Here is a 27,167-nt window from a genome sequence, read left to right on the forward strand (position 1 = left end):
CTCAGATACAAACAAAATAAACTCACGCTTACAGCGCTCTCAACAACTCGTTACAATAACACTTTCTCAGCAATCTTTCCCCAGCTCTCTTGTCTCTCTCTGGACTGGCAGTGCTTGGAAGCAGACCTCTCTAAACCACGCCCCCTCCGCACATAATCTCATTTCAAATGCAAAGATATCAGCCAATCACAACAGTGGGTGTTTTCACTGATGTCTCACAGCAGAAACGCCCCTTGAAACAGAGCACTCAAGCCAGAGGGCTAATATCAGTATAGAAAAATTTGCCTTTTATTTCTAAATTATGACATTTTTTTAAATGTAAAAACCATACTAACAATACAAGTACACCTCAGGAAACAGTATAAAATAATAAAATAAAAAAACATGCCATGGGACCTTTAAGGCCGACAATAAGGACTGCCCGATGGCTAGGGTCCAACGTGAAAGACACTCGGGTCAGTTGACGGAACTGTCCCTTGCCCGCTCAGGCCAGTGCTGCATCTTCACACGGAAGTCGATAATTTGCACATTTTTAAGACTTGCCAATTTAAATATTCAAGCGCACATAGACGAGAAAGTGTCTCTCAGTTTGGTACTCGCGAAGTGCAGGACCACAAAACCTCAAAGCGCGCAAATATTCACACAAAATTATGTCAAAATGGCCGTCTTTCGAGTATCATCTGGTTGAGTATCATCAACAACAAAAATACGGACACGTGAGCTCTATGTAGTAACTTTAACAGTAAAAATGACACTAGTAGTTACGGGAGGTCTTCCACTGTTGAATGCTTAAACTTTTTGTAATAATGAGTCCCTTGCATATAAGTACCTCAGTTGTCTTTATTGTGAAATAATGGATCTCAAAATCATACTGTCACTGCTGGAAAGGGTTCAAATATGCAAAAGATGCTGGAAAACCAAAGAATTTGCAGGACATGGATGATTTGGGACACAAACAAGGGACTCATGAACAACCATTACAAAAACAAACAAACAAAAAAACAGCCATGGATCATCCAGGAACGACACACAGTATCAAGAATCAAGTGTATGTCAACTTTTGAGCAGGGTCATTTTTTATAAATTCAACTTTTCTTTTTTTTTCCATATGCAAACATCTTTTATGTAAAAATAACATGCATTTTGTAAAAAAAAAAATAATAACATGCATTTTGTATGATGCCTCATATTTTGTTAAAATAATTTTTTTTTGCAGATTCTGCAAGGTGTATGCAAAACGTTTGACCAAAACTATATAAAATGGAAAATGGTAATATTACTGTACAATATTACTATTGTACTATATTTTTGATCAAATAAATATAGCCTTGATGAGCATAAGAGACTACTAATGAAATAATCTAAACAAATCTTAGCATCTCCACATGGCATTGTATATACAGTATGTAAAAATAAATGAAATAAATGATAAATAAATAAACATTTCTAAGAGTCAAATGGTGATTCTGACCTAGTTAACTGGGTCTGGATGCACTTACTTTACATCTGATCTCCTCTGTGTCAAGCAGGTTGATGAGAACCTCCAGCCCCCCCACATCTCTGATAGCCAGCTGACACATCTCCTGGGCCAGGTTAAAGTCTCTCAAAGAGCACAATACAATCACTGTGGCTGTCTGATTAGCCCCCTGTTCACACACACAAACACATGTGCAGCAATCACATTAGGTGCTCAATCATAACCCACAGACAGATGGACAGAAATAGTTATTTTATACATTTCATTAATCTAAAACAAGTACAGCAGAACTCTCTGACATTAGACAGAAGATGCCCATGATATTTGTCTGTACATGTATCAGTATAAAGGCTGTTGGGCTTGTTTTTTTTTTAATCAATAACTTAATTTATCCATGAACCCCTTTTTTCGACCCATTTCACCCCAAAATCATCATCTCTTGTTGAGCACATGTTGTGTATAAGTGTCTGGTATTGTGACTATAAACAGGGGTGGGGAGAGATCCTTTGATAAAGACTACTGCTGTGCTGCGGCCTGAAACCATAGACAATGACCTAAGTTAGCAATTAAAAGAAAACAAGCTCTGAAATGTTGGAGATGATAACGGATTGGCCTTAAAAAAAGTTCTGTTTTGACAGTTGCTATATACACACAGTGTTTTAGGCTGGTCGTTCCTCAGAAGTTGCCTACGCAGTGAGTACAACAAACTAAACATGTGGCATTTGTTGGGACAGACTCCTTAACAGATACATCTTGCGGAGACGACTGTGGTTTTGATATCATTCACGGCATGTCCTTTAATCGCTGGAATGAAATAACAGAAGGGCGAGTGACAGATAAATAAAGCAGGAGATCCAGCAAAAATACTACACTATTAATCATCTTTAATCAACAAATTATGGCTTTTTTAGTGATTGCTGTTTGTTTAGGTCAAAACCACAGATCTAAGATCAGCTTTCCCCAAGAAAAAACACCAGAAACTCTACTTCCACGTGTGCTTTTAATGTGATGCCTCATTTTTCTCCTCCTTTTTTTGGAGCAGCTCTATGAATCCAAACAAAGAAAGGCTTTTCTCTCCATGGCTGGCCTTGTGTTCAATGCAGGTCCCAAAGAGGCATGTAAGCTGCTTTAATGCTGCTCGTGCAACAGACCTCTGAAATGTGACACTCAAGTCCAATCTCCTGGAAATTGAACAAACAGTTCAGTTTCTTTTTCATAAAATGAGCAACAGATAAGAAGCAGTGATTAGGTCAGCCTTGCACTCTTGTTTATTAGACACTAGGTGCGTCCCAATTTGCATTCCCAATCTATTCTATGCCATTTTGTAGTATAAGCCCTATTCAGACGGGATTCATTTAACATGTCAGTAAAGATTATGGTGACTTTTACCCTCTGTAAAAAGGTCCAGAAAAATTACCTCAGGAAATACTAATCCGTAAATATTCTGTCATTTTCCATATAAAACAAGTTTTCCACAGGTTTTCAAGTACGGAGGCACTTGAAAAAGTATTCAGTTGCGTTCTAGGTGGTGGGACAAGTCTGTGGCAAACCCCAAAGTGTTTTCTGTTAACCATTTAGAAAAACAAAAAAAAGGTTGAAAGCACTTGCCAGAGGCACAAACCTTCTTTTAGCTTTATGTAAGTGCCAACAGAATAGAGCTGAGCTGAGCCTGGTCAGTACCTGGATGGGAGACCTCCTGGGAAAACTAGGTTGTTGCTGGTAGAAGTGCTAGTGAGGCCAGCAGGGGGCGCTCACCCTGTGGTCTGTGTGGGTCTTAACACCCCGGTATAATGATGGGGACACTATACTGTAACAAACACCGTTCTTCAGATGAGACGTTAAAGCGAGGTTCTGACTCTCTGTAGTCATTAAAAATCCCAGGATGTCCTTCGGAAAAAGAGTAGGGGTGTAACCCCGGCATCCTGGCCAAATTTGACCATAGGCCTCTGTCCATCATGGCCTCCTAATAATCGCAATATACCGATTGGTCTCCTCTCCACCAAACAGCTAGAGTGTAATGGGCGTTCTGGCCCAATATGGCTGCCGTCGCATGGATGCTGCACATTGGTGGTGGTTGAGGAGATTCCTCTTCCATGTAAAGCACTTTGAGTACCCAGAAAAGCACTTTATAAATCTAATGAATTATTATTATTATTATTATTAACAGGATCAGAATTTTATTAATTTAATCAATAAATCTTACCAGACCTAACTGTTATAGTTTATATATAGATTATATGTGTTTGTGCACATGATATCTGGAAGCAATGTAATACGCACAAGACGACAGGGAGGAGACAGCGGTGCATTAAGAGTTACCACATCCACTTCTGCTAGTATTACTGAGATTTCTTATCCTGTGCGAATTGGCCATTAATATTACAGACATCCTGTAGTAAATTTACATTACATACATACCATCTACCCTTGTAAAACTAATCCTGTCCGAATAGGGCTTTAGTAGCACGAATATTCCCTTGTGAAAAGCATAACTTTAAAAAGAGTACTATTATGAAAATAATATACTTTACAAGAATATACTTAAGTGCAGATTGAATGCAATGTTTTCAGACACTTAATTGCCTGCTATTTATAAATGCAATTAACTTAAAATAATTTTTTTACTCACTTAAGTAGGACTTCTTTATATGCAATTTATATTCATAATTATTACTTCTAGTGTCTTTACAATTTGGTTCAAATGTACTGCTGAATGTACAGACAAGAATTGTTGGCTAATAATAAGACTATGAGAAATTAAGGTAGACTTGAAAGAAAGAACTGTTCAGATAATGAAGAATCTAAGAGACAAAGTGATAAGAAGTGAGAAAGGCAGAGAGACAGAAAGAGAGAAGAAGAAAGAGGTGAGAGTGAAAGAGGCACATGTGTTGTCCATATTAAGTGGCTGGACTATATGTGAACTAAAACTAGCAGAGAATCCACTGCACTCTCTGCCTTGCCACTCACTCAGTCTTCAAAGCATTCAATGGGTTAGCACTGAACCTTGTAAAAACACAAAGATATATTTAGTACTGATACCAGGGAAAAAGAAATCCAATGTTCATATGCTTTCATTTTCTAGCAGCTTTGGTCTCAACGTGCTGTAGACATTCTTTAAAAATCAGAAAACATCTGAAGATCTTTTATTATGTCTCTGTCTCGATTCTAACGGGCCCTCACTCTCGGTCTGTGATGTAAAGAGAGATGTTCAGGACAGATGCACACACACACAGATAAAAGCTGTGAACATGGATGACTGACAGGTTTATTATTTGATATCACTATACACCTTACTGACATTAATGTAAAAGTATGTGCCATCTTACGTCTCATATGCAAACGTATCAAGTGTTTCTATACCTACTATAGCTAATCAGTGCTCCGAGACTGCTGGTATTATCACAAGATATAAACTATATTACTGGACAGATATATAAAGTTGTATACAAATGCACTATTGGTCAAATCTTATATATATATATATATATATATATATATATATATATATATATATATATATATATATATATATATATATATATATATATATATATATATATATATATATATATATATATATTTGAAACAGAAGGATTTCAGATAGATCATATGACACTGAAAACTGGAGTAAAGACTGCTGAAAATTAAGCCTGGCCATCATAGGAATAAAATACATTAAAAAAAATAGTTATTTTAGATTATAATAAGGATTCATAATATTTAATTTTGATTAAATGCAGCCTGAGTAAGAGACTTCTTTCAACATACAACTTACCCCACATTCATTAAGTATAATCAAATAAATGTGTTTATACTGTACACTGTATTACAAATTATTATGTAAGTAACATATCAGTAGGATTACAGTACAATAAATATTTTACTAATATTTAGCTTCTCAAAGAAGGCGTTTGTTTTATTATTTATTTATATCTTTTTCTAACTGGTATCCATCTTAGGCAGGATAACAGGCAGGTTTGTTAAATAGTTTGGCAGGTCTTCTTAGGTAAATGTAAAACACTTACATTAATAAGACAAGTAAACAGTCAGTAAAATAAAACAAATAATCAAATTACAAGTAGAAGCAAAAATTAATGCAATATAACAGAGATAGGATAGACAGGGAGCTCATTTCGTTACTCAAAGGTGTGGAAGGTTTTGTGTGCGCAGCGAGTGCCCTGAAAGTCAAGTTTCAGACAGCATGCAAATACTAAGCTCAGCTCTCTTTAACTTTTTCTTGAGCACAGCAGACAAATTCACAAAATTATTTAAACAAAATAGCGAGTATCCTAATCAACAGAGTCGTTTATTTTAAGTGAACATACACAGTTGAGAAAGTAAACATGTATCAGTACCGTATTTTCCGGATTATAAGTCCCTCCCGTCGCATCAGTCAAAAAATTTGTCATGAAGAGGAAAAAAACATATAAGTCGCACTGGACTATAAGTCGCATTAGTGCAGAGCGGGAGCCGGGCGCACATGCGAGCACCTGCTCACGTGCACTCGCTCATGCCCGCTCACTGTAAATAACTGAGCAGAAGAAAGAAAGAAAGTTTGAAGTGAGTGATAAACTTGTAAGGGACTGGCGAAAAAGCAAAGGGTACTTTAACTGTAATAAAGAAAAAGAATAAAGCTACTTGCGGACTGTGAACAAGATGGCCAGAGCTGAAGGAACGTTCACAGACGCTTGAACTCTGCCGGGAGAGGCTCAGCCGTGCGAGACAAACGCTGTGTGAATCGTTCTCCGCTGCATATTTTACTACATGCAGTTTTAAATTTGCAGAATAAGATTTTCTTTATTTGGGGCATTTTGTTTGTGTTCAGTCTTTCTAAGTTGCTGTCTTTAAGATAATATTTCAGGTAAGAGTTTTTTTCTGTTTTAAGTTATTTTTTTCTGGGGTAGGCTACGGGAGCAGCATAGAGCACCCTCTCGCGGCTACAAGTTTATTAGTCTACTGTAAGCCAGTATGAATTAAATTTGATATATAAGTCGCACCTGACTATAAGTCGCAGGACCAGCCAAACTATGAAAAAAAGTGCGACTTATAGTCCAGAAAATACGGTATATTAGATCCATGCATTCACTCTTAAAGTGACAGCAGCTTAATATTCCTGCTGTTTTTAATGTTAATCAAACAACAAAGGACAAAGAAAAAAAATCACTCACTGCTCTTGATTGAATAACTTTTGTAAAATATTAATTAATAAGGATGTTTAATTTATACACTGTAAAAAAACAAATTATTGTATGACAAAATTCAGCTTTTAAAGTTTATTCAGCTATTAACATGAGAAAAGTTGAGAAAACTCAAACTTTTTTTACAGTGTAGATTGAAGACGTTATTTTATAAGAGTTATTTAAGATTTGCTTTATTATATTTCTGTACCTGAAAAAAATATTTGCAGACCTACCTGAAAAGCAGTTTATTTAATTTTTATCTTTGTTATATTGCATTTATTTTTGCTTCTACTTGTAATTTGATTATTTGTTTTATTTTACTGACTGTTTACTTGTCTTATTAATGTTTTCAATTAATATTAGTATATAAAAGTGAACACTTTTGAACACTTAAAGCAAGGAAACCTGTTGCCTAAAAATTATTATGTCATAAATCTTTAGTTTCATGCTAAATGAAAAAATATGTTATGTAAACCTGACAATTCCACATAGCTTATTTTTTTCAAATACGCATGAAGTTTATTACTTTATAATTTGTACGCGTTTCCTCCCTTTTTTTTTTTGTTAAGTCAACTGATCACTTTTTACAGATTACTTTGATGTGGCATCAAATACAGAATAGTCAATTTTTACTGGTATATAAAATTGTGTCATAGCCTGTTTTTGGAAAAATAATTGCATGGCCAATAAAAGGTATTTAAGTCACAGGCCATTGGCAAGTGTGGACAAAGTTAGTTTTAGGCCCTGCTTACTATTATACAGATCTATCAAAAAAACAAACAAACACAAATCCTAAAAACATTCCCAGGACCCAGAAAAAAAACACCATAGAGGGTTAAACCATCTTCAGAAAAAAATTGGAGAGAAAGCCTGACATTCATCTGTAATCAAGACTAAAAAGCATGTTGCAATGCATTCCACTTGTTGACAAGATTTCAATAAATAGTCACGTCTAGTGGTATTTGAAATAATTTAACTGTCACAAAAATACAGAAAGAGCTGATAGATTGTAGTTCTGTTTCAGAGGAAAGCAGGTCCCACTGACAGCACAAGCTGTGTGTCACCATAAAAACCTATCCTGAGGAAAGAATCCTTAAAATATTCAGCACAAAACAGTGCGGAATGAGCCAACATTCATAAATCCTGCCCATTGCAGATGGGGATCAGAAAATTAACAAATTCTCCTGAAGAGCAAACCACAGAGGCACAGTGACACAGAAAATATGAAAGCAGAAAGGAAAAAGAAAGAAAAGGGGAAAAAAACAGAGAGAATGGATATATAAATAAAACTTAAGAAGAAAACAAAGCTGTACTGATGATGCTCTGGAGAAAATTGAGATGGTAGAAAGAAAAAAAGAAAGTGTCAGAATGAATGAGAACAAAGAGGCATTAGGAAAAGAGATTGTGAATGTTCATTCTGGCACGAGTGTTGTGTATGATATACACATTAGAGTTAATTTATAGAGAAGCTGACTGAGGTCTGATCATTATCATTTATCCTCAATTAAGCAGCCAGCTCTCCAGAGCAAGATAAAGACAGCTGTATAAATGATTTACACAGAGAGAAGCCATAGAGCCACAAAGAGAGCCGCCTCGTCTAGATTTAAGACCAAAGAGATATCAGATTTAATGGACAGTATTAGCTTGACACAAAACAGCATATCCACAGCACCTTCACTTGTATGTGTGCGCAAACACACACACACACACAATTTGTGTGAAAGCAGATGGAATGGATGTCTGCAGTAGATAATGATATGCCATCCTTTATGTAAATTTCAATTGCTGACTTTTATGGTTAATGATACCACTTTATTGACAAACTGATGTCATTTGTCACACTACCGTTTCAAAGTCTGGGGTCAGAAAGATTTTTGAAAGTATATGGATGCATTAATTTGCTCAAAAGTGAAAGTCATTTAAGTAAATGTCAAACTTGTACACATTCAATTAATCAAAGAATGTATCAAAGTTTCAACAAAAATATGATGCTGTTATAAAATAAATGTTATATTTCTTGAGCACCAGCTGAGCAGGATAGAATGATATCTAAATGATCATGTGACGCTGAAGACAGGAGTCTGATGCAGAAAATTCAGCTTTACTATCTCACAATGAAATTATATTTTAAAATATATTAAAATTGAAATCCGTTACTGTATATTTTAATAATATTTTACAGTATTACTGTTTTTATTTTTGATCAAATAAATGCAGCCTTGGTAAGAATAAGAAACGTATTTCAAAAACATCCTCACCCACTTGAGCGTTTGATCGGAAGTGTGTGTTAAATTGGCCGAAATATAGGGATCATGTAATCTCATAGAGAGATCATGTAAACTAATTACGCTCACCCTCATAAGCCGAATCACTCTATGAAAAATTAAAGCATTTATTAAAATACTGATATTAATATCGTCAGTTTGCATCTTTTTAAACATTTTTCAAAAGTAATATTAATTTCAGCATGGCTAAAGAAATTCAGAAAAGCAATCTGTTTGGCCTTAATGTATCATACAGGACAGAGATGAGTTATTCCAGCAGCTTGATCTGACACACATTTAATTTACTACTAACTTTGTCCAGTAGATGGAGCAAGACCTCATAATGGCCATGTGAGATGATAAGATGTGGACATTACTCCGGTTACAAATAACAACTGTTCTACTCTGACAGGAATTCCCATTTCTGCCACTATGTAAATTAAAAAAACTGTAGCATTTTAAATGTATTCCATGCTGAAGATAAAAAAAGTATTTTATTTGTACACATTATTATTCTGAAAGATTATTTCTCAGTTTTCTATTCTGTGAGAAACAATATGTAAGTGAGGGATGAGCTGCTGCAGTGAGAGAGATTTAGATTTAGGCTTCATTTCCTGAGCAGACACTCTGCAAACTTTAAATCCAAATTACCCAGTCATAAAAATGTTAAGCTAATCGCATTGGCAAAAATGTCAGACTTTTTCAATGTATAAGAGCACTAGCAATTCACTTACGAGGAGCAGAAAGGGGTAATTGGAAGAAGGGAGAGTGCGAGAGAATGTTTCTATGCAACTTTGTTTGGCTGCCATGTTTCTCTAATTCAAGCTAATGAGGCAGTTGGGCCGAATTTGGTGAGACAAACAGCCTGTGGCCACCTCCTCTACAGACTGACGCAGTTACAAAGTGCGTCTGTGAATGTGTGAACGTGCAATTATACTCAGCGCTCGTTCTTTGACCCATCCAGGCAACAACTGAATGGAGTTTGGTGTGTGTAATATGTTTTGCGGTCTAAAGACATGCACGATTTATTAATATAACACTAACACATCATGAAAGGATGTAGTCACTGGTGCAAACTGCCCTCCGTACATGTGTACAGAAAGGCAAACATGAAGACATGTAAATGTACAGTTCAGGTAATGTAGACTGCAAAAATATCCTTAGATAAACAGCCATTAAACACAAGTCCAATCATTCATGCATCACCTTATAGAAGCGTAATCTCCCAGAAATACAAACGCATGTCTATACCCTGGAAAAGAGCAGAAGAAAAGACAGAGGGGAGGAGAAAAACTGAACCTTCACTCCAAAAATAAAACAGATATTTAGTTTGGCACAGACTGTGTTTCAGCTTCTGATGGTAATGACATTATAAGAGCGCTACTGGACAAACCCTCATAAATAAGAACTGTGGTTTCCAGACAGATAGAATGCTGGGAAGGGCACGTTTCAAACACATCCTGTCTAGAGTTGAAAACAGCGCTGTAACAAACGCATCCCCAAACACCTCACACAAATCAGAAAAAAAATCATAACTTCAAATCCATTTTCCAAACTCTTTCCAAATTCAAACAGGATTTTTCTGTTTTTTCTGACGCTTGGTAGAGGATGAGCACCTCCCATTGGGAAAATCACATTCATTATCCTGTGTTTTACTGGGCTAAAAATATCTACCTGCGGCTGAACTTTTCTTGGATGTTTTTCTTAACATGATTTATTTCTCACTATACTTAAGATCTTTTAAAAAATGTGTACACTGTGTCCTCTGGTGTTTAACATAAGTGCCCTTTTAATCTACAGTAGGCCTATAGCTTCTATAATAATATTTAATATAGGCTATTGTAAAAGTAGATGATATGCTTTTTGATTATTTTATTCTCATGTTAATGTGAGAGATCCATTTTGCAAATGTAGTTCCTTTTTGAAAAACCCCTTTTAATGTATTGATATGAGTGTCACAATATACTATATGTATAAAGGATAACAGTGATGTTTAAAAAAAAATATTAATATTGAAATCATGTTAATACTACACATGATAATATTGTAAATAATCCAGAACCAGTAACCGGCTGACACTCCAACACAGTAGGTGGCGGTATTGCACCTAGACACTGGTTGCCATCTTTCATAAAATGTAAAAAGATGATGGCAACACAATGGCATGGTCCGAAATCCTATAGTCTCTTGAGTAGGTACTTATTTTGAATAAGAAATTACTTCACGACTGCTAAAAAAAGTATGTTCTATACAGTATAAATGTGTATAGTATAAATATAATCTGGACATACTACATGTGCCATGTTGCCCTTATCATAACCTACCAGCGTCAGTTGCATCGTGTCACTTCCATTCCTAAATCCTCTCCTATGCCCTCATGGGATAGTAAAGTATCCATCGTATGCACACTTTAGAATCTCTCTGGAAGAATTAGGTCATCCGGGTACTTTTTACTAACTCTTTTATGAGTACTGTGAATTCTGAGATATGGTTATCACCTACAATATAGTAGAAAAGTAGGAGATTTCAAATGCTTTTTAAGCGGTCTTGTGTCTTCATCTTCTTGTACTATTCTTGTTCATCAACCGCTAAAGTTTAGTTTCAATTCTCAAGAATGCAAGTACAAAGGACACATGAAAGTACCTGGATGTGTTCTTGATAGAGAATGCATCGAATACACACTTCAGAGAATCTAACCATTAGAAATCCCAGAATTAGCATTCACTATTCCCAACATTAGTCCACATTAGTTCACATGAGGGCGTGAATGAAAACAAGTGCTTAGAAAAAGTACCCAGACGACCTACTACTTCCGCCGAGATTCATTTTTATCATCTCTTACTATCCTATCAATCACCAGGAAAGTTTTGAACAGCAGGGAAACGATGCAACAGGCGCCGGTAGGTCATGTGACAGTGACAACATGGCAGATTATATTCAGAACCATATTAATGCTGTATATAGGTGCTGGTCATATAATTAGAATATCATCAAAAAGTTGATTTATTTGACTAATTCCATTCAAAAAGTGAAACTTGTATATTATATTCATTCATTACACACAGATGGACATATTTCAAAAGTTTATTTCTTTTAATTTTGATGATTATAACTGACAACTAAGAAAAATTCCAAATTCAGTATCTCGGAAAATTAAAATATTGTGAAAAGGTTCAATATTGAAGACACCTGGTACCATAGCCTAGAAATCTAGACGCACCCTAGCGGCAGCAAATTTAATCTGCCCGCGAGTGTCGTCTAGCAACTCTCAACACCCTTCTGAGCTGTATTCGCCTAACTCTTGCCAGGCCAATCACATCGTGTATAGAGTCGGTGGGTGGGGCCATAATGACGACGGCCGAGTTGCGTTTGCGTGCTTCTAGTAAACACAGAAACTGGCGAACGGCGGTCTTTCGAATCAGCTTTGACCGCGACTCTGGAAGACTTGGAGTTAAGCTTTTCTCTGAGAAAAGAACGGCACTGAAGTCATTCTTAAAAAGGGAAGATGTGTTCTGAGTTTTGCTGACCGGATACGGCGAATATTTAATCTATCAACAAGCTCTGTTTCACCTTCGTTGCTCTGGTTGGTTGTAGCGCTATCCTATCGCGTGCAGAGGGCGTTTGAAAGACAACCGTTTATCCCGCCCCTTGGATTAAGCCCTGTCAATGGTGAGTTTCCAGAACAAACATCTTGATGTGGGTCTGGCTTGTCAGGCTACTGGTGCCACACTCTAATCAGCAAATTTACTCAAAACACCTACAAAGGCCTTTAAATGGTCTCTCAGTCTAGTTCTGTAGGCTACACAATCATGTGGAAGACGTGTCCAAAGACTAGTTCGTCAGTTGTCCAAAAGACGAACACTGACACCTTGCACAAGGAGGGCAAGACACAAAGGTAATTGCAAAAGAGGATTGCTTTTCACAGAGCTCTGTGTCCAAGCACATTAATAGAGAGGTGAAGGGAAGGAAAAGATGTGGAAGAAAAAAGTGTACAAGCATTAGGGATAACCGCACCCTGGAGAGGATTGTGAAACAAAACCCATTAAAAAAATGTTGCAGAGATTCACAAAAATTGGACACCAGCTGGAGTCAGTGCTTCAAGAACCACTACACACAGACACAAGACATGCAAGACATGCAAGACAAGGGTTTCAGCTGTCACATTCTTTGTGTCAAGCTACTCTTGAACAACAGACAGCATCAGAAGCATCTTGCCTGGGCTAAAGACAAAAAGGACTGGACTGCTGCTGAGTGGTCCAAAGTTATGTTCTTTGATGAAAGTAAAGTCTGCATTTTCTTTTGGAAATCAGGGTCCCAGAGTCTGGAGGAAGAGAGGAGAGGTACACAATCCACGTTTATTGAGGTCCAGTGTAAATTTGTCCGTGATGGTTTGGGCTGCCATGTCATCTGCTGGTGTTGGTCGACTGTGTTTTCTGAGGTACAAGGTCAATGCAGCCGTATAAAGGGAAGTTTTAGAGCATTTTATGCTTTCTGCTGACAAACTTTATGGAGATGTAGATTTCATTTCCCAACAGGACTTGGCACCTGCACACAGTACCAAAGCAACCAGTACCTGGTTTAAAGGGGGGGTGAAACACTCAGTTTCAGTCAATCTCATGTCAGTCTTGAGTACCTATAGAGTAGTATTGCATCCTTCATATCTCCGAAAAGTCTTTAGTTTTATCATATTTATAAAAGAAATATAGGCTGTACCGAGTCTTTCCGGAAAAAACCGAGCGCCTGGAGGCGTATCGTGTGGGCGGAGCTAAAGAATGACGTCCTTAAGTGTGGAGAAACCCATCGCTATCTCAGCTAATACAGATAATGATCCACAATCAAATCTGAGGCATAAATAAATTGAACAGGAGAAACCTAACCTAACCTAACCGAACCTTTATCGCTGGGACCGCTCCGTCAAAAACACACTTCTTTGGTATGATTTGTTGAAGTCCTGTGACAGCAGTGACCGTGGAAATCCACTTTGAGACGTGACTGAAGCGATGCTTTGAAGCTTCCCGTAATTTCTGCGTTCAAATCCGTTCAAATGCAGCGCTGTTTTCCCGGAATGCTGTGCTGAAGTGTTGAAGTCGCTCGACGTCACCCATAGAAATAAAGTGGAGCGCGGCGCGCGACATAAGTCTTCACGGAGGACTGGATCTGCAGTTGAGAGACTTTTTACGACGTGCATTTCCTCTCTCTCGCTCTAGTGACGCGCGCGCGCACACCCTACCGGGAGAAGAGCCCGTACGGCCCATACAAGGACCTTCCGTTCTATTAACGTCAAGTGGACCCATACTCGAAAAAAACTCCCCGAAACTTGTGAGAAACCGGAAGGAGTATTTTTAACACAGAAATACTTTATCAAACGTCCAACATTAGTTTTTGAAACTTTGTCTATGTTTAGGATGGGAATCCAAGTCTTTAACAGTGTAAAAAGCTCAGTATGCATGAAACAGCATTTCACCCCCCCTTTAAGGACCATGGTATCCCTGTTCTTAATTGACCAGCAAACTCGCCTGACCTTAACCCCATAGAAAATCTATGGGGTATCGTGAAGAGAAAGCTGTGATATGCCAGACCCAACAATGCAGAAGAGCTGAAGGCCACTATCAGAACAACCTGGGCTTTCATAACCCCTGAGGAGTGCCACAGACACCATGCCACATCATATTGATGCAGTAATCCAGGAAAAAGGAGTGCTGTGCATATTCATACTTTTCATGTTCATACTTTTCAGTTGGCCTGAAAGAAATAAACTTTTGAAATATATCAGTCTGTGTGTAATGAATTCATATAATATACAAGTTTCACTTTTTGAATGGAATTAGTGAAATAAATAAAATTTTGATGATATTCTAATTATGTGACCAACACCTGTAGAACATATATTTTTACACCAAATAAAACAAACACCAACCAACCGCTACATTCTGCTTGTACTACGTCAAAAGATGAAAACAAGCAGCATAATAGCAGAGCTAAATAATTTAAAACAAGAGCAACAGAAAATATTAAATTGTATCAGAATTTTTATACAGAATCAATACAGAAACAAACTATCTGTGAAATGAGATTCTAGTAACACTTCCGTGGATATTCCTTATCATAACAAGCAAAGTTTTTCAACTTGAAAAAACAATGCACTGAGAAAATGCTCTCAAGTGCCCACAGCGGGCGTTTTCAGCAGAGCACCTAGTGTTTTCAGCTGGCTCAAAACACTTTGGTGGACAGGGCCTAAGGGGCACAAAGTTAATTTCTAACCATAATGTGCCTACCAGACAATATGCATATTAGGACACAGTGGCGGTGTTGGACAGTTATGGTAACAAACTCTTTCTCCATCACCCTACATACTTTTTTTTGTGAAAACAAATTGAAGTTAAAGATGAATAGTTCAAACGGACTGATATGGTTTTTATTTAATGATAATGTTATATATTCATATTTCCCTAGATATCGCAGTAGTATTTTTACAGCAAATCCTTTTGCCCATGATAATCATGTAATGTAGATCTGTGTTTTTTACCTTTAAGTATTTGACTAGTTTCTGGATCTGCCAATATTCAGAGGGCAGGTCGGTGGCAGCCTCGGCCCGTCTTTCGGGCTGATCCTCATCGTCCTCATCGTCTGATGAACTATCGCTGAAATCATCAGCTCCTCCTGGGGTTTTACTGCGCGCACACACACACACACATGCACCTATTAGACATATTAATATTCAAGCTGGCCAACAATTTTATGTCTCTCAGACACACACTGTGAGAAGTACTCTCCCACAGAATTTTCTCAGGAGACAAAAAGAGAACTATCCATACATAACAGGACATTATAGAAAAAGTGCTTTCTCTAATAAATAGAGCTTAATACATCAAATCGGAGGAGAGTCAGAGCAGGTGCAAGCCAAACCACACAGCCCATTCTCTCAAAGCTCTGGTAAAATCTCTCTGAATCCAATGTGGAATGAATTATTGCTCTCTGAAAGGCCTCATGCTCAAACCCTTGGACAAAACGGCCATCAAACTCAGGGGTGTATTTGAAGTGTCATCTTAAGCCATGGCATCAAATTAAACGGCAGGGGATGGAGAGAGCAGAGACCGAGCAAGAGAGGAAGACTGGAGTGGTCATCAGTGCATTTCTGAACTCTTTCATCGTGAGCTTATACACGCACGCACAAACGCAGATGGCCGTTAAAGCGGATCAGGCTACTGAAATGAATGTATCGTGAAACGAGTCATGAAACTCGGTACACAAGAAGAAGAGGCCAGAGGGACTCAGATATGTTTTCCAGGGGATAACTGTATTGCCGGACAGCAGCATACTTGTCTCTTTCGGTGCTAGTCATTTAATTGAAATGTGGAATGTGTTTTGCAACATGAACAATTATAAGTGTGCAGGCATGGTGATATACACTGCATTACTGATGTGTTTGTCTATCATGACCACATCCAAATGATCTTCAGAATGCTACACTGTTTTTTGTGTGCATCACTAATTTAAAACGGCAGGAAAAAGAGAAAATGCAGCTACACCCGGAGCTCCTTACAGGCAGGACTGTGTACTCTGGCAGTGGATGTTATGGGGACAGCTGGAGATTTCACTCACCATCGCCAAACAGACAGAGAGGAGTCAGGAGAAGGAACAGGGTTATCAGTGGCTCAGGCACAGGCCGGTTATTACAGACCGCTACTCCCAGTAGCACTAGAGGATCGTTCCTGTGTGCACACCAACCTGAACGGCTGCTTCATCCATGTCTTATTAAAGGCTATAAAATGAATACTTATGCACAGCTGAAATAATTTACCCTGAAAGTGAGTCTTTATTTCCAATTCAGTGATTGGATAAGTTTTTTATGTTCAGCCAGGAGAATAAAAAGTTATTCAATTATGCGTGTTCCTGGGAGAGAGTTTTTCAGATCCCATTTCAATGGTTAGGTTTTTGCCTCAGAAGAAATACCACGTGTACAATGAAAAAGCTATTTCTGTGGACTGAGATTGTGGCATACATTTTTTGAGAAGACTGGCAGCCTGGCAGAGACGATCCAGAAAAATTTGCTTTTTTTTTGTTCTCTGATGAGGGTGACTTTGTTCTGTATTGCAAGATCCTCTTGCTTTCTCTGCTCTTTCTGGCCTTCTCCTCTGCCTCACTGAAAAAAACAAAAACAATACCAAACAGACACTTATCAACACGTTTATACACTTTTAAACCAAATTTTTACGGAATATTCCAGTGTTTATTAATTATTAATGATCCAATCAATCCAATTAATACTAGATGAACAAAAACAAGTCCCACCCTGCATTCTTTTCTCGTTTGAGAAGTTGATATGTGACATAATGGAAAAAAGAATCCCAAACTGTTTAATGTTGTCATTGTTTGTTTTTGAGGCATGGAATTGCGAGTCCAAACAAGTTCAGGCAACTTTTCTAATTTTACATTCACATTATGAGATTGCATAATGTCTTGTATGCTTTGTATGTCTAGTCTGATATTTTATTTTTGCCACACAAGTATCACAATAGGACTGTGGATGTTCCAGAAAAGATATTCCAGTCTTTAAAAATTTACTACAATTTTTAATGCATTTCACTTGGCCCTTAATTATTTTTCTATATATGCTTAATAGGTTTAAGTCTTCTGTAGCACTCTAGTAGGTGTCTGTACCGTGTACTGTGAGATCAAATTTGGTTCTTTTGCTGCAAAAGGCAGAACACTGAAGTAAATGTTCACATCTGGGAAATTCTTATTTCTCCAAAACAAAAGATTATTGCTTTGGAAATCTTAAATGACCGTTCAGAGGAGGTTTACCAGTAACAAGTGTTGAAACAGCCAAAAAGGCTGATTCGTCTGCTAGATCAGTGGTTCCCAAACTTTTTTCCAGGAGACCCATATTTTAACATTAAAAATCCTTAACCACCTCCCTTAAGAAACAGGATTTGTCAAAATCATCACAGGTATGTTAATCAATTAATAATCCTAGATACCTTATTATCCTAGTTGATATTTCTAGAATGTACATTAGCTTATTTTGCATGAGGTCATTAAAAAAATGTACAAAAGTACATCAAAATCTGGTCTGAGTTTCACAAACAAAAACCACAGGCTGAATGAAAATGTAAATCCACCCCCTGTCAGTCGATGGCGCTTATGGAATAGCATAAATAGAGCAGATCTGAGCATGCATAGAGCTGATCTATCATAAATAGAGTCTCAGTAAATCTCAGTAAACACAGCAGAGCTGCACTTGTAAACACTATCTGCATCTGAAAATCGAATACTTCCCAACTATATAGTACGCGTTAAACAGTACGCCGACAGAGTAGTATGTCCGAATTCAAAGTAATCAAAAATCAGTAGGCGGAAAGTACCCAGATGACCTGCTACTTCCGGAAAGAATCTGAAGTGCGCATATGAGGGACACTTTACTATCCCATGAGGCCACGGGAAAAGATTTTTACGAATGGAGGTGAAGGGACGCAACTGATGCTGGTAGGTCACATGATAACGACACCATGATAGATGAAGTACGCCCAGGATTACATTACTACTTACTTGACTCATTCTATATAGAACATACTTTTTAACAGTCGCAAAATAAGTTCAAATAAAAATGTAGTACCTGCTCACATAATATGCGATTTCGGACGCAGCCCCTGTGCTACACGGAGGGAAGATGAAAATGACATCAAAACTTTTCTCAAGGCAGCCAGTTCCCTTCAGAGATACATTCATAGAATTCATTCATACATTAATTCATATAATTTCCCTCAGCACTCAGATGTAAAACCTCTCGCTTCTTTCCGGCATTTTTCTCAAATAAATCACTCCATGGTGTGTGTGTGTGTGTGTGTGTGTGTGTGTGTGTGTGTGTGTGTGTGTGTGTGTGTGTGTGTGCACGTAAGACTGTTTCTTATTTTGCTTAATACTAAGTAGTACTTACAGTGAGTTTGTCAAATTCTGGCAATCAAATAGATTTTAATGATGATTAAAATATGAAACTAATACTAACCATCTGAAATTGCATTGTGTTTTATCATCAAACTGGTAACTGTTTTATCCCTAAACCCCTAGAATGAGCTTGGCGAGCCCTCGTAAATCTTTAGCAACCTCCTGGTTGGGACACACTGCTAGCTCAATCCAAGGAGGAGAATAAAGTATATGTATGTGTGATCAGCTGACTGACACTATCGATAGCTATCCCTATCACAGCTTGACTTCATGAATAAACACACAGGAGAAGAGCTACAAATATATAAGACATATAACCATCTCTTGAAGTCTGAATGACTACGGAACTTTGTATCTGTACTGTACTGTACTGTCAGTGACCTCTGATTTTCATGCTGTGATGGCTTTTTTTGTTTCTCTTCAGAAGACATCCATTTGGGTTTGGAATTATCACTTACTCATATGGGGACGTCAGGCCAAGGTTCTTCCATTTCAAAGATGGTTCTAATTTCTTCTTCCTACCGCCCGGCTTGTTCCGCGCAAGCTGTTGTCTCGCCTTCTCAAGCACATTCTTTTCCTCATGGTCGTAAGACTTCAGGGTTTGGCTTGTTTCCTCTGCATCAACCGTTTCCACATGTAGGATCTTTTTAGTGGATGGCACATCTTGAATGGCAAAGTCCTGTAGAAAAGAATGAATAAAAATGAAACAAGATAGTAAGGAAAAGGACATCTGCACCAAAAATGTAGACTTTAGGAGTTAAAATAGTTATTTATCTTAAGCATTTTTTGTTTAGGAATGTTCTTCATGAATGCACTCTTAGCAAAACATATTTTCCATTCTACATCTGACATGTTGTCTCTTTATTGGGGAGGCACATCACACAGTCATCTCCGAGCTAGTGCAGCCTTCTTATTCTAAGAAAGAGTCGTATAAAAAAGTAAATCCCACTTATGAATTTGTATCCCTGAACATTTATATAATACAGCCTTTCTCCACAGTCCACTGCCAGAAAAACAATCCTGCCTTTGAGTTATGAGAGTAAATGAAAAAATAGAAACATATTCCCAAAGTTTCTTATGCTAATTGCCTATACAATATGAGAAGTTTATTGTTTCTGTACATTCTTGAACTGCAGGCTGGCAGTTTGGCACAGACTGAGCGAACTCTTTGTGGCAAAGTAATGCAACAATAGTTTTCTGAAATTGTGAAGGACTCTCTCCCTCCCACTTCTTTATTACTTCTGTGAGAAGCTCAACAGGAGACATATGAATGGTTAAGAGGCAGGAAAAATCCACAGGCACCTGCTATGCCCTACCACCAGCCCTTCATTGGTTCCATCTTTTAGAGAGATGTACATAACAGGAGTGAGAAACAGAAATAGCGGGAGAAAAGGAGAAGAGTATGAGAGAGGAAGAGTTCAGAAAGAGTACACAAGGGAAAAAGCTTTTAATATGGCACAAGGGACTCGCTGTGGATCCAGCTGGGCTAAGCACACTTTGTGCCTTTCATGAGCTTGTTTGGTCAAAAGAAGGCCAAAGTTATATCCATTTCCTCACACCACTCCACCCACCTTTAATATTATAATTTAAGTAATAAACCCTGTCCAAGAACAAGTAGGGAGAGTTACCGCTCCAGTATGGCATCTCAAAATTAGGCTGAATATCAAGTAAGAGAAAACCTCAAAAAGTGCTCAGCAAACCTCAAACTACCGCAACATCCAAATATGAAGAAAGATGACAAGGAAAGAAATTAGCAAGACAAATGAGGTCTATTCAAAAACGTATTGTGCTGAATGCTATTGATGGGACACACAATTGATTTCAATATAGGTACCATGAGAGGAATAATGCAATACTATAAAAAGCATATGGTATATACACAAATTTAGGCGGGAAATGTTTTTTTTTTTTTTTAAATAATTATGTTCTAAATAATATAATAAATAAAATGTATTTTTAATATAATATTTTATATACAATATAACATTAAGACGTTTGGGATCGGTAGGATTTTAAATGTTTTTTTAAAGAAGTCTCAGACTAAGACTAAAAATCACAAACTAAGGCTCCATTTATTCAATCAAAAATAAAACCAGTACTATTGTGAAACATTATTACAATAAAATAAAGTTTTCTATTTTTAATACATTGTAAAATGTTATTTATTCCTGTGATTCAAAGCTGAATTTTCAGCAGCCTTCTCTGTCACATGGTCCTTCAGAAATCATTCAAATATGCTGAATTGGTACTCAAGAAACATTTGATAAATTTAATGCATCTGTGCTGAATAAAATGATTAATGATTAAAAAATGATAGAGTATTTGTATCAATATTCTTCACTATCAAATTATTCAAGGTATATTTCTAGCTGACATTTATCTTGTTTTTTCCCTCTCGTCTTAAACACTTTTTGCCTTGCAGTACATTCTGAGATTATTTTTCTACAAACTGCCTCATTATCTGAGGAAGCTTTTTTTTTGGACCAGAGTGACAGTCTTCTTGTCCCAGTCTAACAATGCAACCTATTATGATATCTTTTCCCTGATGAGCGTCACCTTCTGCTCAGTCTTGGCTGTGCATGTTTGATTAAAAGTGTCTGATCTAATTAAAGTATGAAAATGCATTGGTTCCTCATGCAGCTGATATGTTAGGAGATTAGGCCTGTTGAATTTGGCTAAGAGCTGGTGTGTGCTGAGGATTTCTGGGCTGAATAATCACGGTCCGGTGGTTGACTGATGGCTGGAGGACCAGAGCGTGTCTGAGACTTATTACAGCAAACTCAGGCTGCAATCCAGAACCTATTCTCTGCTGAACTTTTCACGCTACAAGAGTCCCATAGTGCAGCTAAAAGCATTATCTGCTCTCAAATCAGCATGCACCCTAACGTAACGGGTTCGTTTCAGGTGGATAATCATCTATTTGTAGAAGGTGATGAGAGTCTTGAGTAATAAGGAGACCTCTCAAATGTAGCCTTGTAGAAATGTGTTTGGAAGACATGAGAAAGACATGGAAAGAAAGACAGAAAAGCTAACTGATGAAATCTAGAAAACAAGGAACCAATGTAAAATATGGAGAACAAAGAGGGGTTTGATTTGTGTCTAAGCAGACTACTTTTATGGCTCCCTCTTTACGGCCTCTGTCCATCACCCATCAGCTGCTAGCGCTCATGGTTGAGCTCCCGCCTGCTGGCATAATAAAACATGAAAGTCTGGTGGGCATTTTTACACACAAACGCTTGCACGCTGAACCGCCTGCCTGGCATCATCGCGTATAAGAATAATAAAGTCTTTCTCCTCACTGCCACCAATAATCGAACTCAACCTGCTAGCACATATCCAGCCCTGTTCAAAAACCAAACACTAAAACCGCACTGAGAATATCCACCTCATTCCTTTTCTTTCGTAATACATATTGTTTCAAAGTAGCTTTGCAGAAAATAGTGCCTTAATACCCCTACTGAACAAGCCAAAGGCAACATGGCAAGAAAAAATCATCGTAGAAAAATCACACCAGAAGTGCAACATCTGTTCAGTAGGTTAACCGTAGGCACTTTCAATCAGGTCTTAAATATGAAGTGGCATTTCCTGTCTCGATAAGAATGGTATTATCCAAACAAAAAAGTTGGCAACAATATTCTTACACTTTTCAGCAATATCAATTATGACTATAACGTACCAAATAAACAGCCTAGCGTGATTTACACAAGTAGGACGTGTTCCTGTATCAACATCCTTTGTTGTTCCTGAAACAACATTCCTATTAATCAATCACTACCTTATGATTTTAAAGTGTCCGGTCTTTGATTGGTTGATATAGATGTTGTTCTAGGATCTACAAAGGATGTTGATCCAGGGACATGTGGAAATGACATTGTGTCAAATAAACAATTACTGCGTATAGCTCTACTTCAGCTCATCCAGTTTTTCTCATAGAGCTTTAGAATGACATGTAGACAGAACATTCATCAGAGGCAAGAGTTATAGAAGGTGAGCAGAGCTACTGAGCGCAGACTCATGGGAACTGTTCCTCAAGCGAGGTGGATGAAGCCTGTCCTGGACACGATATAGTTTAACTTGGACATCTCTGCTGAGAGTAAAGGTAAAATTCTGCAGCAGGCTTAATTTGTGTCTGAAAACTGGCTCTGAATGCACAATGAATAGATGAAAGGAACTTTTTATATTTTCTGTCCTCAAGGTAACTGACGGGAACACCAGACAGAGGCTTTTACACCGGCAGAGTAGCACTAGACAATAACCATTACTATATGGTAGAGCAGTAATCTTTCTGTCTGCCTTCATTTTCCATCTGCAAACTATATCGGCGAGAGATAACATCACCATCATTTAGCAACGAACATAAAGAGAAATCTGTCTCGATGATGGAGTTTCCGTTTATATTGCTCAAGGACAGAATTATGTTGGTTATAAAACCGCCAACGGTCGGCATAAAACATTAGCGTGGATCTGAGGACTTTGTTTTAAGAAAAGAAAAGTACAAGTTGGAGGAAACCTTTTGTCTACATCAACAAAAAGGCATTTACTGTGCTCTGCTACTGATGAAGCTGAAGACAAATCTGTTCAATATTGAGCCAGCCAAAATCGCAAAAAAAAATTAAAATAAAAAAAGGAAAGGAAACGAAAATGGTAATTTCTTAAAGATGTTGTATATTTAAAAATTCTTTTTGATATAATTCTTGTCTGTACAATCTCATGTAGAAAGGGCTAAATATTTGGTGCGTTAGAACAAAACATTTTCCCAACAAATACATTATGTCGCTGATGAGAAATAGGATATCTCAAACCATAAACACTTTTCACCACATCTTGAGGCCATTATTGGAGACCCAATTTGTTCATTTATCTTTTACTTTATTCTGAGAGGTCTGACTAACTGGCCTGTTCTCACATTCTTTCACACTGTGGTGATGTGAAAAATAGCACAGTGACAGAGGAGAGAACTCCCTCCCTCTCTCGCTCAGTCTCTTAATCTGTCTCTCTCTTGGTTATTGTGACAAGCAGACACTTTACACACAGAGAGAAGTATAGACATTAGCTTGTCCCCTCGTTCCCTTTGCTCTCTTCTCCTCAGCTGTGATTAATCTTAGGCTGAGGAGCGAGCAGGAACACAGTGTTGCCAGTTGAAAGACAGCTGTGCTGTTTTTGTGTCTATGTTTCTAAGTATTGGCCTCTGTCCTTGAGTCTGTTTAGCAAATATTTGGAATTCAAAATGAATAACTAAATCAGTGGTCTAGACTATAGATGGTTAATATGTGTTCTTTTTTCTTCCTTAAGAAAATCATTGAATAAGGTTTAAAAAAAATAAGTTATTATTATTATTTAGCATTTTTGCCTTTATTAGACAGTGCAAATGCTGGAAAGAAAAGAGGCAACGAGAGAGGAGATCTCAGACTTAGGGATCAGACTCAATCTTGGTTGACCGAGGCTCTAGTGCTTCATGCATGCGTTGGAGCACTCCACAAGTCTACGGCTTCGACAAGTTTTCTTAAATTAACATAGGCCTATGCAATTATCTAAATGTACACTGATGTTCAAATGTTTTTAAACGCAGTCTCTTAAAGGGATAGTTCAAAAATGTTATCACTTACTCACCATCAAATTGTTCCAAACCTGTATGAGTTTCTGTCTTCTGTTGAACAAAAAAAATATATTTTAAAGAGTGCTGTTAAGCAGACAGTTGATGGCACCCATACTTCCGTAGCAGGGAAAAGTTACTATGGAAATCAATGGGGCCCATTAATGGTCTGGTTACCAACATTCTTTAAAATATCTTATTTTATGTTCAACACAAAAAATAACTTAATACAGGTCTAGAACAACGTGAGTGTGATTAAATGATTACAGTTTTCATTTTGGGGTGAACTATCCCTTTAAGGCCCATTCTTATTCTAATCAAGAACAATAACTAAGTTAAGAATAATGATAACTACATTTGTGTCCACACAGATGAATGATATAGTTCTGTTAAGCACACACTGTTTTGTTGTCTGCTACCAAGTTTTTTTTTAAGCAGGATGGAACTGATTGCCTGTCAATGTTTTTATCATTCATTAGCTGGAAAAAAAAATCTGAAAAAATTTATGTGATGGCAAATGTGCATTTTGACTGCAGTCTTCAGGGTCACACGATCCTTCAGAAATCAGAAATGTTTTAAAGGGGGGGTGAAATGCTGTTTCATGCATACTGATCTTTTTACACTGTTAAAGACTTGGAATCCCATACTAAACATAGACAAAGTTTCAACAGTTAAGGTGGACGTTTGATGGGAGTATTTCTTTGTCAAAAATACTACTTCCGGTTAGTCATAAGTTTCGGCAAGTTTTTTGAGATCATGCGTCCCATTTGACGTTAATGGGGGCGGACAATTCTACCGGAAGCGCGTGAGAGAGAGAGAGGGAGAGAGCGAAAGTAACAGGCTACGCCCATCAAAGCGCTGGCTCGTAGGCTGCTGGACAGGTGATGTGCACATAACAATGTCACCAAAAAAGTGCGTTTTTGGTTGCCAGACCAAGACAGTCCTGCACAGATTCCCCAAAAACCCCGCGTTAAGGAAACAGTGGATGTAATTTGCTTTTCCGGATCAGCAACTGAGTTGCGCGAATGTTTATATCTGTTCGCTGCATTTCGGTGCCGACTGTTTCATAAACAAGGCCCAGCTCGACGCCGGATTTTCCCCATCGCCTAATGCTGAATGATGGAGCAGTCCCAACGTTAGAACCGCAGGCGGTGAGTGAGACTGCTTCAAATGTCTGTGTTTTTGCCTCTTCTCATCAAGTAGCCCAAACATGATCACGTATAGTTAATTGATCAATGGAGCATGCGATGTGTAGTGCGTGTACATTTGTTTAGCTGGCCACTATATGTGTAACTTTATGTTTGTGTATTGTAAAAGCACAACGTTACAATTGTCTACACAAACGCGTAAACACACAAACACACGTGCACAACTGCACTTCCCACATGTACACCTTCAAAGACAAAAATACGACGATATAATTCAAGTATAAATATGTAAATAACACAAGCCGCTAAGCATATTATATAGTTAGTGTATAACTTGTACCACATAGAGACGTCCTGCTCTAGTCGTTTTTGCTGCTGCTCCTGTTCAACTGCAGCCTCTGGGTCTGATTCCGGATCATAGATGTATGGCTGTATCTGATTAAAAGCCATACTTTTATTTTGAATAAAGTTTTTTTCCCGCTGTTAGGGATGACACAGCTTTACGACGCACTCGACTCAACACAATAGCAGCAGCGAGCACACGTCATTATTTAGCTCCGCTCACACGACACGCCCCCACCCGCTCGGCTTTTTTCGGAAAGACTCGGAACAGCGCATCTTTCTTATATAATTATAAAAAAAATAAAGACTTTTCGGAGATATGCAGGATGCAATGCTACTCTATAGGTACTCAAGATTGACATGACACTGACTGAAACTGAGTGTTTCACCCCCCCTTTAAAAATGCTAATATGGGGATTAAGAAACATTTCTTTTTATTATCAATGTAGAAAACACTGTTAATAATAATATTTTTGTGGAAACTTAGTAATCTTTTTTTCTTCTTTTTTTTTGACCAATAGAAAGTTTTAGCCTGACGTGGTCATACTCAATTCTAGTCAGAACATGAGTCTGAAACTGCTCCATTGGGCAGTGATTATGGGGCGTGTTTCAACCGAACCAGGAAAGACATCAATTGGATAGCCCTACAACCAATCAGAGCAACGAAGCGACGCATTACGTTAGTTGTCAAATGTCAACAGAGCTCAACTGCACTTGCCAAGTCCGCGTTTTTTACGGGGGTTGTTTTCTATGTCCGCGGGTTGAAGTGACTATTATGTGATATATAGACCCATGAGTGCAAATTTTAGCAGGCAACCTTGCCAAAATAACACACATTTTTCCCCTCAAACACCATTTTTTTCCCCGGAGAACCCCCGAAAACTAGCGCGATCAAATTATATATCTATATATATATAGATATATATATAGATTCCTCATTAGTGCCTGCGCGGATCGGTTGAATGAGGATCTACATAATGTATGTCTATGATCGTGCTGGTTTTTGACCTCACCTAACGGAAGTCACAGCCGATGGAAAACTTGATGAGACTCTTATAAGAGGGATATGAGGTTAAATTTTTTTTTACATAAATACTGTTCGGTTTCTCACAGAAACCGATCGGTTTGTGTCTTAACAAACAAACCAATGTGTCGTCAGGAGCAGCAGGGTTTTTGTGCAAGTTGCCTAAGCATGTTTTTTTTTTTTTTTTTGCTCCA

General features: G+C 37.8%; 1 protein-coding gene across 1 annotated transcript in view; it reads right to left on the reverse strand.

Moving 5' to 3' along the window:
• The window catches only part of odad2 (outer dynein arm docking complex subunit 2), a 74,309-nt gene that overhangs the window by 35,883 nt on the left and 11,259 nt on the right, over nucleotides 1–27,167 (reverse strand). Inside the window, exons 8-11 of the mRNA XM_067429272.1 lie at nucleotides 19,325–19,545; nucleotides 16,924–17,064; nucleotides 15,448–15,592; nucleotides 1,500–1,646 (exon numbers count right to left, since the gene is read on the reverse strand). Coding sequence (XP_067285373.1) covers nucleotides 1,500–1,646; nucleotides 15,448–15,592; nucleotides 16,924–17,064; nucleotides 19,325–19,545 — 654 coding nt within the window. The remainder of the gene's footprint in view (nucleotides 1–1,499; nucleotides 1,647–15,447; nucleotides 15,593–16,923; nucleotides 17,065–19,324; nucleotides 19,546–27,167) is intronic.

This window comes from Pseudorasbora parva, chromosome 21, assembly GCF_024679245.1.
Source record: "Pseudorasbora parva isolate DD20220531a chromosome 21, ASM2467924v1, whole genome shotgun sequence".
In the NCBI taxonomy this organism is placed as follows: Eukaryota; Metazoa; Chordata; class Actinopteri; order Cypriniformes; family Gobionidae; genus Pseudorasbora; species Pseudorasbora parva.